Source organism: Rhinolophus hipposideros (genome assembly GCF_964194185.1).
Source record: "Rhinolophus hipposideros genome assembly, chromosome: X".
NCBI classification, from domain to species: Eukaryota; Metazoa; Chordata; class Mammalia; order Chiroptera; family Rhinolophidae; genus Rhinolophus; species Rhinolophus hipposideros.
In genome coordinates, this window is record NC_138046.1 from 2,706,144 (window position 1) to 2,724,465 (window position 18,322).

Sequence of the window (18,322 nt, forward strand, 5' to 3'; positions counted from 1 at the left end):
ATGTGGCTTTAAATTCTATGCACTTTCCTTAACCCAAGCGGTCTGAGAGAAATCAAGGGTCATAAAGATTGCTTCCTGATATGAACTGAATTCTTCCTTCTTGCATGCATATTTCGTCCATGTACTGGGAGCTTTACTGTACTAAATTCGGGCCTTGTTTCTGAAAGCTTCTGGATTTTACATACCATGCTAGGGGCTAGGGAGAACAGATTAGGTTCAAAATGCTGAACTGAGATAAAATATGTGCACCACTAATATACCCTTCGCCTTTAAATAGGTTACAATGTAAAGCTATGTTTTTAAAGAGCTTTGGAGATGACTCGTAAAGATAGTGCACTATCCAAATCAATGACTTTATGACTCATGTAAGAAGTTTGTTTTTTTCTTTTGAACAAAATAGAGATTTAAATGTGTGACCTGAAATATAAAATTTCATTTTTGGAAGCATGCAATTCATACTTTACAATTTGATCATTTCAATGTAGTTTTTTTTTTTGAAGAGAGGATGTATATCTGAAATTCGAAAAGAGAATCAAATTGCTTTATTTGTAATAACTGAACATCCTCTCAGGAGATACCACGAAGCTATCATGAGAAACACATTCTTTTTCTATTTCCTTTTTAAGAAATCATATTTCTAAATAGATTAGGATCAAAACATAGCAAATTACTAAGTCACTGTTCTGGCACAATGTAAGATCATGATGCCCTGAATTTCATCAATAAAGATGACAGCACTAACTTTTTGGCAGCAGGCCAGGCCCAAGAATTGTTTTGCTATAGGGAGAATAGATCTGTACAAAGCCACCTTCTTTCTAGTATACCATGTGACAAATAGCACAGGTTGGTCAGATCCCTGGCTTGGGGTATATGTAACCCCAGTGAGGCCAGACACTAAATGACTGACCAAATGCACCATAGTACTAGAGACTGCCTACTCGAAGCAGTGGTAAGATGCAGCCGAGATTCATAAGCCCACAGCAAAGCATTCTTGGTACTTCACCATTTCAAAAACAGCTCTCTCTATATTTTTATGAATGTTAATGGCATAGGATCCAGGACTTCTAAGCCAGCTTGGAGTCCATTTCTCAAGTGCATGGAGGGTACAGGAGAGATGTAGTGAGGTAGGGAAGATGCCAAGATAATTTGGGATTAAAATGCCATTTATCAAATGCCTGAGTGGGCATTTGAAAGCCTCTCAGGTGGTTCTGGGCTCTTGTTATCTTTTGTCTGCCCAATGATTCTGGCTTACTTCAGTCCTTCCTCCAAGCCTCCTATGTTACACATTAGGTTTCCTAAGCCAAAAGGAGAGGCAACAAACCTAGGGGATTGGTTAGCATTTGCACTTGCTGTTCCCTTTGTCAGAAGTGCACTTTCTACTTTTCTTAATCGAAGTCCCGTTCACCGTCCAAAATCCAATTGAAATGTCACCTTATCCATTCATGTTTGCATGCTTAGTATGTGCCAGCCATTGTGTACTTTTCTTGGAGATGTATTTGCTGTATTTGATTGGTCATTCCATAGCTTCCTCCTCTGTGCTTCCACTGCAATCTTATCATACCTCCATATACGTACTTATCACCTCTGGGGATTATTTATAAGATTCTCTCTTTGATGAAGGCCACGGGCTTCCAGAACTAAGAAACCTTATCTCACTAATTTTGTATCCCTGGGTATACTATAACACCGTGCTTTGAAATAGCGTACGCTTACAAAATATCCCCCTCTCTTTCATTTACATTGGTTATTTTCTACTTACTCATCTGACTTGACTCTCAGCCCTTTTGTCCCTATTACTCTATTAAAGCTGCTCTCACCAATTTTGCCAACAACATCTTGCTTATTGAATTCAATGGATGGATAAGACACATTTTTTTTTCCATTGGCCTTGCTAAATTGGTAAGATGTAAGCTTAGAGCTGCTAGTACATAGCTATTTTTGCTACCTTATTGGGAGAACCTGCCTGAAGAATGAGGTCAATACAAAGGAAGGCTGAGAAAGTCTGATGACATCACTTGAGCCCCAAAGTTCTGCCATGTTATAAGCCAGCTTCATCGGGGACTTTAAAGTTAAACGAGCCAATAAACCCTATGCCCTATTTTTAAAAATCTCAATCCAGTTTAGTCCAGCTATCTGTCACTTGTAACAGTGAGTCCTAACATAGCTAACAAGCTCCATATCTATATTTCCAGCCCAGGTATTTTTCCTGAGCTTCAGATGCGTATCTCTAACTGCTTACAGGTTTTCTCCTCCTGAATTTCCCACAGATACCTGAAACTCAATCTGTCTAAAACCACACATCTTCCTCCTGTGATCATTATCTCAGTGAATAATATAGTACCTTGCCAGAAACCTGGGTGGCTTCCTTGACTCCTCTTTTTCTCCCTTCAATCAAATCACCAAGTTCTAATTTTTTCTATCTACTAAGTAATCTGTCTACTTCTGTCTGCTTTGCTGCTACTCTAATTCAGCCACCATCATTCCTTCTGTGTATCATGGTGGCAGCCTCCTGATTGATTTTTTTGTCTCCCACATGTCCCCTCCAGTCCATTTTTCTCCCCATTTTATTCACTCTTTTATTACATTTTTATCAATTACGGTAACACATATTTATTGTAACAAGTCAAACAATACAGAACTCTATAAAGAACCACCTAACAGTCATCCCTTTCCCATCCAACCCCCTTCCACCCAAGGAAATCAGTAATTCATTTTGGTGCCTCTAGTTTCCCACATCTGTTCATATCTATAGGTATGTTCATATCTATATAGCTATATCTACATTTACAAATATTTTTAGTTTAAAATCTTTCTCTTTTGATGAAATGGGATTATATTGTACACATTACTCTGAAACTTGCTTTTTATTACCTACCGTGTTTTTCTGAAAATAAGACCTAGTCATACCATCACCTCTAATGCGTCTTTTGGAGCAAAAATTAATATAAGACCCGGTATTATATTATACCCAGTATTATATTATATTATACCTCGTATTATATTATGTTACATTACATTATATTATGTATTATGCCCGTTCTTATGTAAAATAAGATTGGGCCTTATATTAATTTTTGCTCCAAAAGACGCATTAGAGCTGATGGTCCGGCTAGGTCTTATATTCAGGAAACACAGTAGCAGAGGAACATGGATATTCTTTCAGGTCCATACATAAAACTCTAACTTATTCCTTTTAATATTCAATAGTATGGCTATGTTATAATTTATTCAACCATTTCCTTATTTATAGATATTAGAGTTATCTCTTTTTTGCCACTAAAAAGTGCTGTAATAAACATTCTTTTATATATATGACCTATGATCTGTATTTGTATTTCTGTAGGATAGATTCCCAAAACTGCAATGCTGGATCAAAGGTATCCTAATGTTTAATTTTATTAGAGACTTGGATTAATGTCCAGAATGGGTGTAACAATTTGTATTCTCAAATGTGATACACCACATTAACAAAATGAAGGATAAAAATCATGATCATCTCAATAGATGCAGTAGAAGCATTTGACAAAATTCAGCACCCATTTCTGACAAAAACTCACAACAAAGAAGGCAGAGAGGGAATGTACCTCAACATAATAAAGGCCATCTATGACAAGCCCACAGCTAACATCATACTTAACAGTGAAAAACCAAAAGCTTTTGCTCTAAGATCAGGAACAAGACAAGCACGTCGACCCTCACCCCTTTTAAACAACACAGTGTTATACTTGAAGTCCTATTGCCAGAGTCATTAGGCAAGAAAAGGAAATAAAAGGCATCCAAATTAGAAAGAAAAAAAGTAAAATTGTCTGTTTGCAGGTGTTATGCTCCTATATATAGAAAAGCCCAGACTCTACAAAAAAAAAGCAATGGTTAGAAATAATAAATGAATTCACTAAAGCTGCAGGATAAAACATCAACATGTAAAATCAGTTGCATTTGTATACACTAACAACAAACTATCCAAAAAAATAAATGAAGAAAATGTTCCCATTTATAATATCATCAAAAAGAAAAAAATACTTAGGAGTAAATTTAACGAAGGGAGTGAATGATCTGTACCCTGAAAATTACAAAAACACTGATGAAAGAAATTGAAAAAAGACCAAAAAGAAGGGGGGGGGGAAGACATCCTGTGTACTTGGATTGGAAGAAGTGATATTATTAAAATGTTCATATTACCCAAAGCTATCTATAGAATCAATGCAATCTCTATCAAAATTCCAATGACATTTCCTACAGAAACAGAATAAACCATCCTAAAATTCATACAGAACCACAAAAGACCCCAAATAACCCCAGCAACCATAAGCAAAAAGAACAAAGCTAGAGGTATTACATTTCCTGATTTAAAGATATATTACAAAGATACTGTAATCAAAACAGTATGGTACTTGCATAAAAATAGATATATAGCTAGACCAATGGAAGAGAATAAAGAGCCCAGAAATAAATCCATGCATTTACAGAGTACTGATCTTCAATAAGGGTGCCAAGAATACACAATGGGTAAAGGACATTCTCTTCAATAAATAGTACAGCGAAAACTGGATATCCACATGCAGAAGAATGAAATTGGACCCTTATCTCATAGCATATACAAAAATCAACTCAAAATGAATTAAAGACTTAAATGTAGACCTGAAATTATAAAACTACTGGAAGAAAATATGGGGAGAAAGCTTGTTGATATTGGTCTGAGCAATGATGTTTTGGCTATGACCTCAAAAGCACAGGCAATGAAAGCAAAATAGACAAGTGGGATTGCATCAAACTAAAAAGTTTCTGCACAGCAAAGGAAACAATCAATAGAGTGAAGAGACAACTTACAGAATAGGAGAAGATATCTGCAAACCATATATCTGATGAGGAGTTAATATCCAAAGTATGTAACAAATTTAAACAACTCAATAAACAGCAAAATGAATGAATGAATGAATAACCTGATTTTTAAAAATTGGCAAAGGACCTGATTAGACAGTTTTCCAAAGAAGACATATGAGTAGCCCACAGATATATGAAAAGTACTCAACTTCATTAGCTTTCAGGGAAATAAAATGAAAAATGGAAATACCATATGATCCAGCTATCCCACTTCTGGGTGTATATCTAAAAGAAATGAAATTATGATCTTAAAGAGATATCGGCACTGTCATGTTCATTGAACCATTATTCACAATAACCCAGATATAGAAACAACCTAAGTATCCATCAATAAATAAATGGAAAATGAAAATGTGAGAAACACACACATAACGGAACATTATTCAGCCTTTACAAAGGAGGAAAGGCTGAATTTACAACATGGATAAACCTGGAAGACATTACTTTCTAAGTGAAATAAGCCAGACACAGAAAGACAAATATGGCATGATATCACTTTTATGTGAAACCTAAGAAAGTCAAAGTCACAGAAGCAGAGAGTAGAATGGTGGTTGCCAGGGGCTGGGGTGTAAGGGAAACAGGGAGGTGTTTGCCAAGGATAAAAAGTTTCAATTATGCAAGATGAATGAGTTCTGGAGATGCAGTGTACAGCATGGTGACTATAGTTAATTATATTGTATACTGTACTTGAAACTTGCTAAAAGAGTACAGATCTTAAGTGTTCTCACCACAAAAATAAGGTAACTATGTGAAGTGACAGATATGTTCACTAGCTTGATTGTAGTAATCATTTCATGTAGTCGCACAACAGCCTAGCCAACTGTCCCTCCATGTCTTTCCTTAAGGAAAGAAGAGTCTGTAAGACTGTGCCTTTCTGGGACTCTGTTCCATCCTTGTGCTTACACCTTATGTCTCTCTGTCTGGTCCCCAAAAGATGGTTTGCAGCCAAAGACGGGTAAGATATCTCACGGGAGATACAACCTAAGCCAGGCAGAACCGAGTGGGGACCACTAATGAGCTGCCTTGGACAGGTATGGGAAGGGGCCTTGCCTCCCCTTCCCCCTGCTTGGGAAAGTCTGTTGCCGGCTCTGGCTTTTCCCTCGCACCTGTTTGTGAGAGAAGTCATGAGGACAACAAAGACCAGTTCTCTCCACTTATCTCAACGGAGCTGTTACAATATGAGAGACTTGACCCTGAGAAGGTACATACCTTAGGTAAGACATCATGGAACCTTGTGCTTCAGCTGTTAACAGACAAAGGGTGATGGAATAAACACTTTTCTGCTAGGATGTATGAGCCTCACAGACCGTGTAAGAAACAATGTTACTTTCTTGTATTTGTATACCTATCCATAAAAACCTCCCGTAGGCCTTATTCTGGGCCCCAGCCCTCTGAGACTGCGAGACCCCTGGCCTTTGGAGAGATTTAACTGCATTAAGTCTCTGTTTGTTTCTTTCTTAAAAAACTTAACCCAAGCCACCCCTTCTTGCACGCTCACTGCCCGTGTTGCGCTGGACGCGACAATTTCACAATGTATATGTATATTGAAATACCACATTGTACACCTTAAATATATACAATTTTTAAAATGTCAATTATACCTCAATAAAGCTGGAAAAAACTAAATTTATATTCTTTCCACAAACATATAGATTTTCCTACCTCCTCATTAGCAATGTATTTGGGTGATGGGTAGAAAATGACATACGCATGTTTTACTTATTTAAAAAAATAAATTCATTGTTTATTTTAAATTCGTAACACACACAATATTTAAAAAATTCAAAAGATACAGAAGCATGGAAATTAAGTTAACTCTCTCCCCACCCCAACCTCAAACACTCAATTTTCTTCCCAAGAGTAACCACAGTTACCAGTTACAGATTTATCATAATCTATTTAATCATTTCCTAAATAATGGACATTTAGAGTCTTTCCAATACTCTGCTATTACAAGTGGTACAGCAAATAATATTACTGTTGGCAAATGATTTCCCACATGTGAGTATATCTAGAAGTAAAAGTGGAATTCCTGGATCAGAGTATGTGCATTTAGCATTTGAAGATATTTCCCATATAATCTATTCTTGCCATTGATCCAGTGCTTCCCCATTGCTGTTAGAATTGTTTCAATGCTCCATAAACTGGATTCTGAGGCTCTACATGGTTTGGCCCCTGATGGCCAGCTCATTTATTATCACCTCCACTTTAGAAATGTACACTAACCACACAAATTTCTTTCAGTTCCTCAAATGAGCCCAGCTCCCCTTTACTGGCAGCCTTCCAGCACGTGGTATCTGCCTAGTTTACCTTTCCCTCACATCTTCACTTGGCTAAGTCGTTAGTTTTGGTCAGGTTGCACGTCACATGTTACCCCCATTAGAACTTGTCGGAATTCCCAGGTCTAGATCAGCTGCTGAGATGTTCCCTACCATGTTTCCCTGAAAATAAGACCTAGCCAGACCATCAGCTCTAATGCGTCTTTTGAAGCAAAAATTAACATAAGACTCAGTCTTATTTTACTATAAGACTGGGTATAATAAATATAATATATATAATATAATATAATATAATATAATATAATATAATATAATATAATATAATACCGGTCTCACATTAATTTTGCTCCAAAAGACGTATTAGAGCTGATTGTCCGGCGATGTCTTATTTTTGGGGAAACACGGTAGTATCCTGTTTCTACCCCAGTATCCCACTTACTATGCAGTGTTGAACCAACTGTGAGATTGACGAGGGTAGGGACCTACTCATATCATGTCCACCACTGTGTCCCTAGTGTTCTGAATGGTGATCAATAAACATTTATTCAGCAACTAGTTGGTACTTAATAATAATTTATTGAATGAATGAATGAAAAAAAAAGAAGCTGTAGTAGTTCGCCACCTGTGAGACAGAAAAGGCCCTGCCGGTCTAGGAGTAGACTCTAGAACAAGGCAGGGTAGCATAAACAATACACTACAGAGCCAACAGCACTCATCTGCCTACACATCTATCTGCCTGTGATATTTTGAGGAGCCACCCAAAAGGAAGCTGGCAGTTCACCACTTAGCCAACAGGTTAACCTTTGCAGCCTTCACTTCTTGAAGCCGTGTGTATGCTCTTAATCCTTCCTGAGCCTCTTCATGGATGGTCATGAAAAGGCTCATCTGACCATCTACACTGAAACCCTCAGTGTTTAATCATCCAGACATCATGTAACTGGCTAAAACTACCCGAGCTATTATCATATTATAGAAATCAGGAATAGCTAGGAGCAATTGTAACAGAATTGAAAGAAAACAATCAGACCATCTATTCTAGGAGTTGAATATCGTTTTCTTACTCTTATACATCTGATGGATATGATACAATCTCATCAGTAATAGTACTATCTCACTATAGAGTTCTTCATGGTATGCAGAGTGGTCAGAATTTCCAGGGGTTTGTACACCTTGAAAAACTCCTTAGATGACTTTGAATCTCTTACACCTGAGTTGAGAATGACCAATTCTGGTCTAACCTTTAGGGAAAAAAAACTGAGAGCAGAGAAGTAAAGACTTGCCCAGAGTCATACTGCTAGTATAACAATTGGGACTAGAATCTAGGTCTCCTGGCTTAGAGCTCATCACCTTTCTTAATATTGAGAAACAAATAACTAGAAGGAATTTAGGAGAGAGTGAGATAGACCAGAAGTACCTTTAGAGAACCTCAGGTCAGCTGGGCCTGTGACCCCCCTTTAAGCAAGTAAGATATTCCTCAAAGATATCTTTTTTTTAAATTAAAGTTTATTGGGGGTGACAATTGTTAGTAAAATTACATAGATTTCAGGTGTACAGTTCTGTATGACATCATCTATAAATCCCATTGTGTGTTCACCACCCAGAGTCAGTTCTCCTTCCATCACCATATATTTGATCCCCCTTACCCTCATTTACCGCCCCTCTCCCCCATACCCTCTGGTAACCACTGAACTATTGTCTGTGTCTATGAGTTTTTGTTTCTTCATTTGTTCGTCTTGTTCCTTTGTTGCTTTCAGTTTTACATCCCACATGTCAGTGAAATCAAATGGTTCTCGACTTTTTCTGTCTGACTTACATGGCTGGATCTTGAGATTATTATGCCTCAAAGATATCTTACCTTTACAGCATGTTCTAGTAGGAGGCAGGCATGTTCACATTTTACTTTACATTATTTTGTATTCCTTATGTTTGTTACAATGAGTATGTATTATTTTTGTAATTAAAAAAAAATATCATAAATATTTTTAAGCAGCCCAATCTTTAACTAACCCCCATACACAGTTCACCTTAGGACTTAGGTACTGAAGACAGGAGTTTGTAGTGATACTGACCACAGAGTCTGGTACAATGTCTTATAAGTAGCTGCTACTCTAAAAATGCTTGTCAACCAAGTGTCAGTGGTAAAAGACTAGAGATCATTTACTGCAGTTCCATCAGTGAAAATATAGCTTTAAAGGGCATTTTGAGGGATGAGCAAGCTAAGGCATTTTAGCTTACTTAGTGTCTTTTTTTTAAGTTTATTGGGGTAACAATGGTTAGTAAAGTCACATAGGTTTCAGGTGTACAATTCTGTATTACATCATCTATAAACCCCATTGTGTGTTCACCACCCAGAGTCAGTTCTCCTTCCATCACCATATATTTGACCCCCTTACCCTCATCTCCCTCCTGCCACCCCCCTTACCCTCTGGTAACCGCTAAGCTATTGTTTGTGTCTATGAGTTTTTGTTTCTTTGTTTGTTTGTCTTGTGGTTTTGTTTTCAGCTTTATATCCCACATAGCAGTGAAATCATATGGTTTATTTGACATAAAGCTACTTCACAGAGTGTTTTGCTGTGGGCACTTTGGCTGTTGGCTTCCATGACCAGCAGACAATCCTCAGGACTCTACATCTGAAATCAACATCCTCTTCAAGGGTACACACATAGTAAAGCTTCAAAACTTTAATTTTGTCTTGCGGACAAGCCCCTGAGGCTCTATCGGCTCTCAAAATGATTTTAGTCTCCTTCATTTGATAATAGCACAGTGATGGCTCACTGAAAAGCAATAAATGCTAGAGCAATACTAGAATGAGGGCACTTCTTAATTCTAGCATTTCTATGGGCAGAAAGTCTGTTTCTTCGAGCTATAGCCTTTCACATCCATCTGTATGAATTTAATGGTGGCTGTGCCCCATTCCATCATTATTGTTAAGAAACAACTGACAAAGGATATACTTCAATTGTAGTTTTCCCCTTTACTCTTTTATAATAGCAAAAAGAATACCAAGGTGTTTTTTTTTTCAGTCTAAAAGTAAAGATAACTACAAAGAAGTGATACTGACCAAAAGGGACACACATCCACAGCCAGCTAGCCAAACTATACAGCTGTGATCATTTGTTGTGATGACGGAGGCCATGATTTGAGGCTTCAAGTCTTCTTCCTATGGGCTAGGATAGCATCAGTGAGCTTAAAAAAGGACAGTTGGCGGAAAGAGAGTATCCTTGCGGAAATGACAATGATTATCTGTAAATTAATGAATATGGTTGCAACAACATGGATGGAGCTTGAGATTATTATGCTGAGTGAAATAAGTCAGACAGAAAAAGCAGAGAACCCTATGATTTCACTGCTATGTGGGATATAAAACTGAAAACAACAAAAAAACAAGACAAACAAATGAGAAACAAAAACTCATAGACACAGACAATAGTTTAGTGGGTACCAGAGGGTAAGGGGGGTGGGGGGAGGGAGATGAGGGTAAGGGGGTCAAATATATGGTGATGGAAGGAGAACTGACTCTGGGTGGTGAGCCCACAATGGGATTTACAGATGATGTAATACAGAACTGTACACCTGAAATCTATGTAATTTTACTAACAATTGTCACCCCAATAGACTTTAATTAAAAAAATGAATATGGGTGCCTAAAATGCCTGAGAGTCCATGCTATTATGTTCATTTTCCCGAGAGAACACAGTAACAGCAGTTAATAATTTCTGAAGCACTTTTGCATACATTAACACTTTTGGTTAATACAACAACTACATGAGGTAAGCAGGGCTAATTATCTTCATTTACAGCTAAGGAAACTGAGGCTCAGAGAGATGTTATTCCTCCAAGGTCACATAGCTGGTAAGGTGGCAATGATTTCAGGATTGGGATCCAGAAATAATGAGTCAGTCTAGTACCTTTTCTATTACATCGTACTGCACTTTTATTTTTATTGTCTTAGTAGGACAGAAACATGGGGAGAGGGTGTGTGTGGAGAGAGATTAATATTTTGATTGATTCCTGCAAATGCTCTTACAGGAAGAGAACAAATGGTTTTACAATAATATCGTTAAAATAAGAAAACTATCTCCATGGGAATTTTGGATTCATGTAATCTGATTCTAAGTCCTTATGACCCTCTGAATATATTCTACATTTCATTCTGATTAGAAAATAAAGTTCTGCAGATTTCTGGAGTACCCTGCAAGAGGTGACCAGGAAGTCACCTAGAGCTACGAGTACTTCAGAAACACATCACAAGGATGGGTCCCAGCAGGAAATCTGGCACGGATTTCTGGAACTGTTGTGACTCACAACACCTACAATGAAGGGATCATGCTTTCCTTGCAGAACAACAACAACTATATAATTAGCATATAATTAGCAAAACTGAACTTAAAACCTGTATCAAATACTTTTAGCCAACTCAAAAAAGGAAGAGTGAATTTAAGGCAAAGCTGTAGTCAAGAAAAAGCCTTCACTTATTTTTTAAGGGTTGAAGTTATAAAGTGCTAGGATTTATATTGGAGGGGAGCTAACCCTGTATTTGGTGCTCCTGTTTCCTAGTCAGCACCTTCATTTATAGAGTAATACAAGTGGAGAAATGGAGATGAAGCACTCGTTTCTTGAATAGTGGGTCAGAAAGATTGGGGCCAACAGAGCCATAGGCTTCCATAGCCTGACTTATTCTTGGGAACCTACACAGCTCCTAAGAATCATTACATCCCTTGCTTTTCCTCAGTATGAATTAACCAGTTTTTGGAAAAAAAAATTTCTCCCACCGGGATTAGTGAAGATCATCAAAATTAGTATCTATAGTTCATCGATGGAAAGTCTAGACTCCTCCCCTGATTTGTCTGTTCCGTCCTTCATTTAACAGATATTTGAGGGCCTTCTATGTAGTGGTAAACTCCAGGACCTAACTCCCCATTGCCTACAAATACACCTGCTCTCTCATTAAACTGCAAGCTTCTCTGGAGGTCTTATTCATCGTCATGCTGCTTCTGGTACTGCCTAGAAGGCCTGCTAAATAACAAAGTTTTGTGAACTGAAATGAAAGGATAGTAACACGTCAAAAAAATTATACAAGGCACTAGAACTGATTTCCCTGTTCTCTTTTTAAACTTATCTCTATTTTTGACTTTAGAAAAACATTTTCTTCCTGAAATCTCTGTCATGTTCTTAAATATTCAAGGTAAACCACCTTTTCTTTGACGCTTGTGAAGCAAATCTGATCTGGATAGCTACATTTTTATTCTAATATATCAAGTCTCTTGTGGGTTTAGAATCAACACCTGATAGTTCGTTTGTTTTTATTTTTGGCCTTAAATCACCCCATTCTGATTTACCTATCCCATCCTACCTCTTACTCTGTTCATAGGGTTTATATAATAGATGGACTCACTTATTCAATGAGAAATTCTTTCTTTTCATAAAACAGAGTCAGCTCATTGTCATGAGACATAGTGCAGACTTATGTATCCGGCTGCCTCTTTAACATATATCCATGCCTAACGGAATTCTTAATTCCTCCTCTACATCCCTTTACCATGCACCTCCCTGATTTTCCCCCCATCTCAGAAACGTCAATTCTACTGGTCTAGTTCCTTATGTCCAAAACTGGGGGCCATCTTTGACTCTTCTCTGTCTCTTATACCCCTTATCTAATCAAACCCCAAATCCTGTCAGCTGTTCTTTCAAACTCTATCCAGAATCTGACCACTTACCACCCACACTGCCTCCATCTTGGTCTAAACCACCATCATCTCTCGCCTGGATTTGTTATACTCCCCTAACAGATCTTCCTCCTTCTGTCCTCGCTGCAGCTATTTTCAGTGCAGCAGCCAGAGGGATTCTGTTAAAACATAGACCAGATTCTGTCATTCTTCTGCTCAAAATCTTCTAGTGGTTCTGCATCTCAGGCAGAGAAAAGTCAGAGTCCTCACCTTGGCCATAAGATTCTAGATTGGGCTTTGCTCCCCGATCTCATCTCCTTCTCTCTCCCTCTTGCTCACTCTGCTCCCAGCCACACTGATCTTTCTTGAACATGCCAAGGCCATTCTTCTGCTTCAGAACATTTCTATTTACTGGTTCTTCTCTCTTCCTCCCTCCCACCACAAAATATCTGCATGGCTCACACCTTCATTTCATTCAGGTCTCTTTTCAAATGTTCTCTTATTAGAAGGACCTTTTCTGATCACATTATAGCATACCCAATCACTTTCTCTTCCTCTTGCCCTATTATTATTTTTCTCCACAGCACTTACACCAATTTCGTTTATTGTCTGTCTCTTTACACTGTAAGTTAAACTCTTTGAGGGCAACAAGAAGTATTTATTGAGGGTCTACTATGTGTCAGATCCTTTTCTAGGCAATGGGGATGCAAAAGTAAACAAAACAGACAGATACCAATATCCTCATGGCATTTCCATTCTAGTATTATATAATATAGCTGTTGTATTTTCTCAGGAAACATTTGATAAATATGTTGCATAAATATAGCATCCACTCAGCAGAGTAAAAGGAATGGTTCACAAGTAAAGGAGATTGGAATTGGTTTGTCACCCTTTAACTCATTGAAGCACCCACCACATCTAAAGAAATGGTTCTATAGCCCCCCAGGTAAAAGGCTGGAAATCTAATCAAATCTCAGGACCTACAGACATTCTATACTCTTAACTCTATGAGACTCTTGGATTCCTCCCAGCTATACTGTTTAAAGAAAAATATCTGTGATTACATGAGAAAGTTGGCATTGGCACAAAGTAACTAGAGTCTAATGACTGACTAGAGTATGAGGTCAGGAGGAAATTGGATAAGAAGTACTAAAACTAGGAAGAGAGGCTTAGGCCTTCACCAGAGAGAAAAACTATTTTGTATCAAAACAGAATAAACACTGTGAGGAAGATCAGTAGCAAAGATGCTAGTAGCCAGATCCAGATAAAGTGGTTTAGGAAAGTGGAGGAAGCTGCCTTCTTTAAGACAAAACGGGAGGCCAGATGAAGAGGTAAACTTTAGAAGTTATTAGACTTCCCACTTGGAGAGGAAGGGAAGACCATGCCCACCACATAAGGTGATATTGCTCTTACCATCTCTCTCTTCTCCTCCTTAGTAACCATGGAATATAAAAGATTTCATGGTACTGGTAGTAGCCTCAGGGGAAGAGTCAATGGTGGAAAGACCTACATGCATCGAAGGGTGAGGTGACTGTGAGAGGAAAGAGACCATGACTCTTAGTTCTGAGCCTTCTCTATCCTTCTGACTCTTCTGGGAAACGGGTTGCAAGCAGTATGCAAATAACAAGTGCCTTTTACTTCATGGACCACATTCCCTAGGCTTAAACTTGGTCACCAACTGTATGCAAAGCGTCTGCTCTAGAAAATGGCCCTACTGGTCCAGTTCTCCATTCAAGGGCTCAATGCTGCTGCCACCTGCATTGACTAGAACACCCCACTTATCTTATTTCTCTGAGTCTCTCTCTCTTTTTTATTACAGGGTCCTTGTTCTGGGCTCTTTTTCAAACTTCTTCCAGTTCTATTTCTTCTTGCCTCTACTGACAAAGTCCTGGCCCCATTTCTTTAATAGCTTATGCCTCCTGGTACTGCCTCCATCATTGGCCCTTACTCACATTGACAAATGTCAGCTTAAAATTTTCATTTTCATCTTTATAGAGTCATATTTCTTTATAACCCCAGACATATATCTTTGGCAGATGTAGCCGGCACATGCTGCCTCTGAATCCAGATGGCTTTGCAGCAGCCCAGAGCTATGCATTCTGCAAATGCCTGTGCCAAAGAGGTAGCACTCTATCATTGGCAGAGTAATATTGAAATAGAGCAATTCAAAGACCCTGCCCAGGAGCTAGCTCAACATTTTGTTATGCCCAACAAAATGCACTGCTAATTGACTCAAATCTATTTTACCCTCAGTAGGGATGGTTTTCATGGCACATGATAACCTAGCTGAAGGGGCAATCAACATCATCAACTTACATTATAAACACGAACAATTTGCCACATGCTAGTCTAGATTCTGGGGTTACACAAAGAGAAAGAAATTCCTGCTGTCAAGGAACTTACAAATAAATTCTAGAAACTCTAGCTCATATTTGAACATGGTAACTGAAATCAACATTGACATGATTATCATTGGAATTAACATACCATGCAAGTGCCACCATGGCACAACACTATGTCGATTCCAAGGACAGCACTGAATCCTCCTGGGAGCCTTAGTAGATACGGAATGTTCCCAGGAGAGATGAGGTCCTTATGGAGGGTGATCTTGAGAGATACAAATGCTACCATGGCTCTCAGACACATACTGTGAAAGGACTGAAGGTATCTGGGGTTGCAGGAGGGAGGGTCCTGCATGATCAATTCTATGTAAAAGGACTGACTAGTAGGATAGGCCGAAAAAACCTTCTTCTGTGACCTCGGGTCTGTGGACAATATATGAGATGGTGAAGTGCACTTGAGAAGGTAGTTCGCAGGATGGTACTCTCATTAACTGAGATAGGATAAAGGACCACCCAAGTAGACTTACCATCTGCTCCTTCACTGCTTTTGCTTCTTTTATTGCGACGAACACGCCTACTTTCTGCTTCAGAATATGACTTTTCTTCAGGGAAGAAAAAATTCAGAAGGGCCATCTGTAAAAATAACCAGTAGATGAGTCCAAAGTTGACCCCAGTCAACCACAGCCAACATAAAAAAACTAGTTTTGTGTAGACAGTCTACCTTCACCTTAAATTCAGTATCTAAAGTCTGAGCCCATATTACCCCCCACTGTACAAATCCTTTTATTCTTGATACCATTAGGCATGGCAGTTTGGCTAAGCTCTGAATCCCCTCTCTTCTGCCCCAAATATCTAAGGAGTAATACTTCATACTCCCATTTCTCCATATAGTTAGTTCTTGGATTCAGAGAGCCCAGGAATGGATTTCTAACCCTCCTCACATAGTACTGATGTCTGCCCAGAATTAGACTTGAGGTTGCTACTCCCTCTGGGACTTCATTATTATGCATCCATGAGTTTTCCACATTCCTATTTACACTAAACTTTTGGTTTGTTCCCAGAATGTTGTGCATTCAATTATGATCGGAAGATACCATTTATGTCAATGCTCTCCTGGGAGTTACTCATGACAGAACGCACACTTATTTGCTCCCTTACTTAGACTCCTACAGAACTCCTACAGCACTAGGGTCTCTAAGACTCATTTTGGTACTTGATGCGCTGCTGTCCTTTGATGACTTCTCATAATATTTCACATGTGAATGGGCCTGGTTCCACTAACGATAATCACAGCTTAAATATATATTTGCTGAAATGAATCATAATCTTTCAGCACGAGTGCCTCTTTGTGGTTAAAAAATGTGCTCGAGGTAAACAGTGGACAGAGTGGTAGGACTGACAGTGCTTCTAATCCCGACTTTGCCATTTACAGCTGTATAACCTTGGGCAAGTTACTTAAGCTTTAATTTCCTCATCTGTAAATAGGGATAATGAATAGTACTTTGCTCATAAAGTAGTTATAGGGTTAGCACAGTACCAAGCATGTAGTATGCACTCAATAAATGTTAGCTATTACTATTATTAAAATTAATTTTCAAAATAGACTGGTTAGATAGTTTGAGGGTTAAAAAAGAAAAAAATGAATCTGTATTTTCACCCTAGTGTTAGCTCAAAAAATTAACAATTCCAGAATCTTTATGTCTGCTGCATCTCTCACTAATTGAAAAAAAAAAAATGGGTAGGACTCAAGAAAGCCTTAACATGCTACACAAACTTTCTTTAAAACCCTGGGATTTACTGTTTACATAGAAAAATTATACCCAATAGCCTTAATGTACAAGATTAGCATCTTACAGAATATATTCATGTGTTAAATACAAACTTAATAAATGAATGTTTAGGTAATCTCCAACCTGCCATAGGCTAATTTAAAAACACTGAGGCCGAACCACGTGAAAGTGTAATTTTTGTATGTCAAAAATGGTTGAATATCAGCAATTTCTCATGGTTCAACTGAGCAGTTTTTTTTTGAGACACTTGATTGAATTATAAAATGCATTTTCCCCTAGAATCAACATAATAAACTCTGGCTAGGTTTCCAGATAAAGCCCATAGAAAATTACTTAACCCCAACAGAAATAAGCTATTATACTACTAATAATATAAACCCAAACTGCTATACAATCACAATCATTTGCAACACCAAAAGAACAAGTTATTCTGGATAGAAGAGTTTTCTTGATAAGTTTGAGTACTGAAACTTATTTTAAACAGAAATTGTACAATATATGATTTAACTCAGGGCTTACTGAATATGTAGAAGATTATTTGTACATTCAATGGGCCCAGTCTACTATGGTTTTGAGGGTTTTAAAAATTACAATTATATTACAGAACAATACATGCTTTGTTAGAGAGAAATATAAGGTTCTCTGGGAGCACGAAGAAAAGAACCTAATACAGACCGGGAGTGGACAAGGCTTCTTGGAGGAGGAGCTACCTCTCTGAGTCCTGAAGGATGTCAAGGATTTAGTGATGGATGGGCAAGTGAAAAGGAATTCCAGGCAAAGGGAGCATTGTTTTTAAAGGTTCGGAAGAAAGAGGGAGAACAGCAGTTTTTGGAAAGACAAGTAACTTAGAATAAGTGGTAGGAGGTGGAGAAGAATGGTAAGTAATGAGCCAAAAGCTATGAAATAAGGGCCAGACCCTGTTAAGGAATTTAGACTTTATCCTGCAGCAGGGGCTCCTCTGAAGGATTTTTTTCCCCTTTATAAATTTTTGTACTTTATGAAAATTTCAGTTATAATCTACATACAATAAAATGTACACATTTTAAGCATCAAGTTTGAAGAGTTTTGAAAAAATGTACACACATTTGTAACCACCACCCAAATCACGATAGAACATTTTCATCACCCCATAATTTTCCCTTGTGCCCCTATCAGTCATTCTTCAGGGTGACTCCCTACCCTAGGCAACCACTGTTCTGATTTCTCTCACCATAGCTCAGTTTTTCCTATTGTATACCTTCACATAAATGAAATCATATAATACGATTGCACGAATTTTGTGTGTTGTTTCTTTAATTCCACGTAATGTCTCTGAGACTCCTTCTTGTTGTTGTGGGTATCAGTTCACTCCTTTTTATCACTAA

At 38.1% G+C, this 18,322-nt stretch overlaps 1 protein-coding gene across 2 annotated transcripts in view; it reads right to left on the minus strand.

Annotated features, from left to right (window-relative positions):
- Nucleotides 1-18,322, minus strand: part of EDA (ectodysplasin A) — a 298,547-nt gene that overhangs the window by 60,199 nt on the left and 220,026 nt on the right. For both annotated transcript variants that reach the window (XM_081042830.1, XM_081042831.1), the window contains exon 2: nt 15,696-15,801. In XM_081042830.1, coding sequence (XP_080898956.1) covers nt 15,696-15,801 — 106 coding nt within the window. The remainder of the gene's footprint in view (nt 1-15,695; nt 15,802-18,322) is intronic.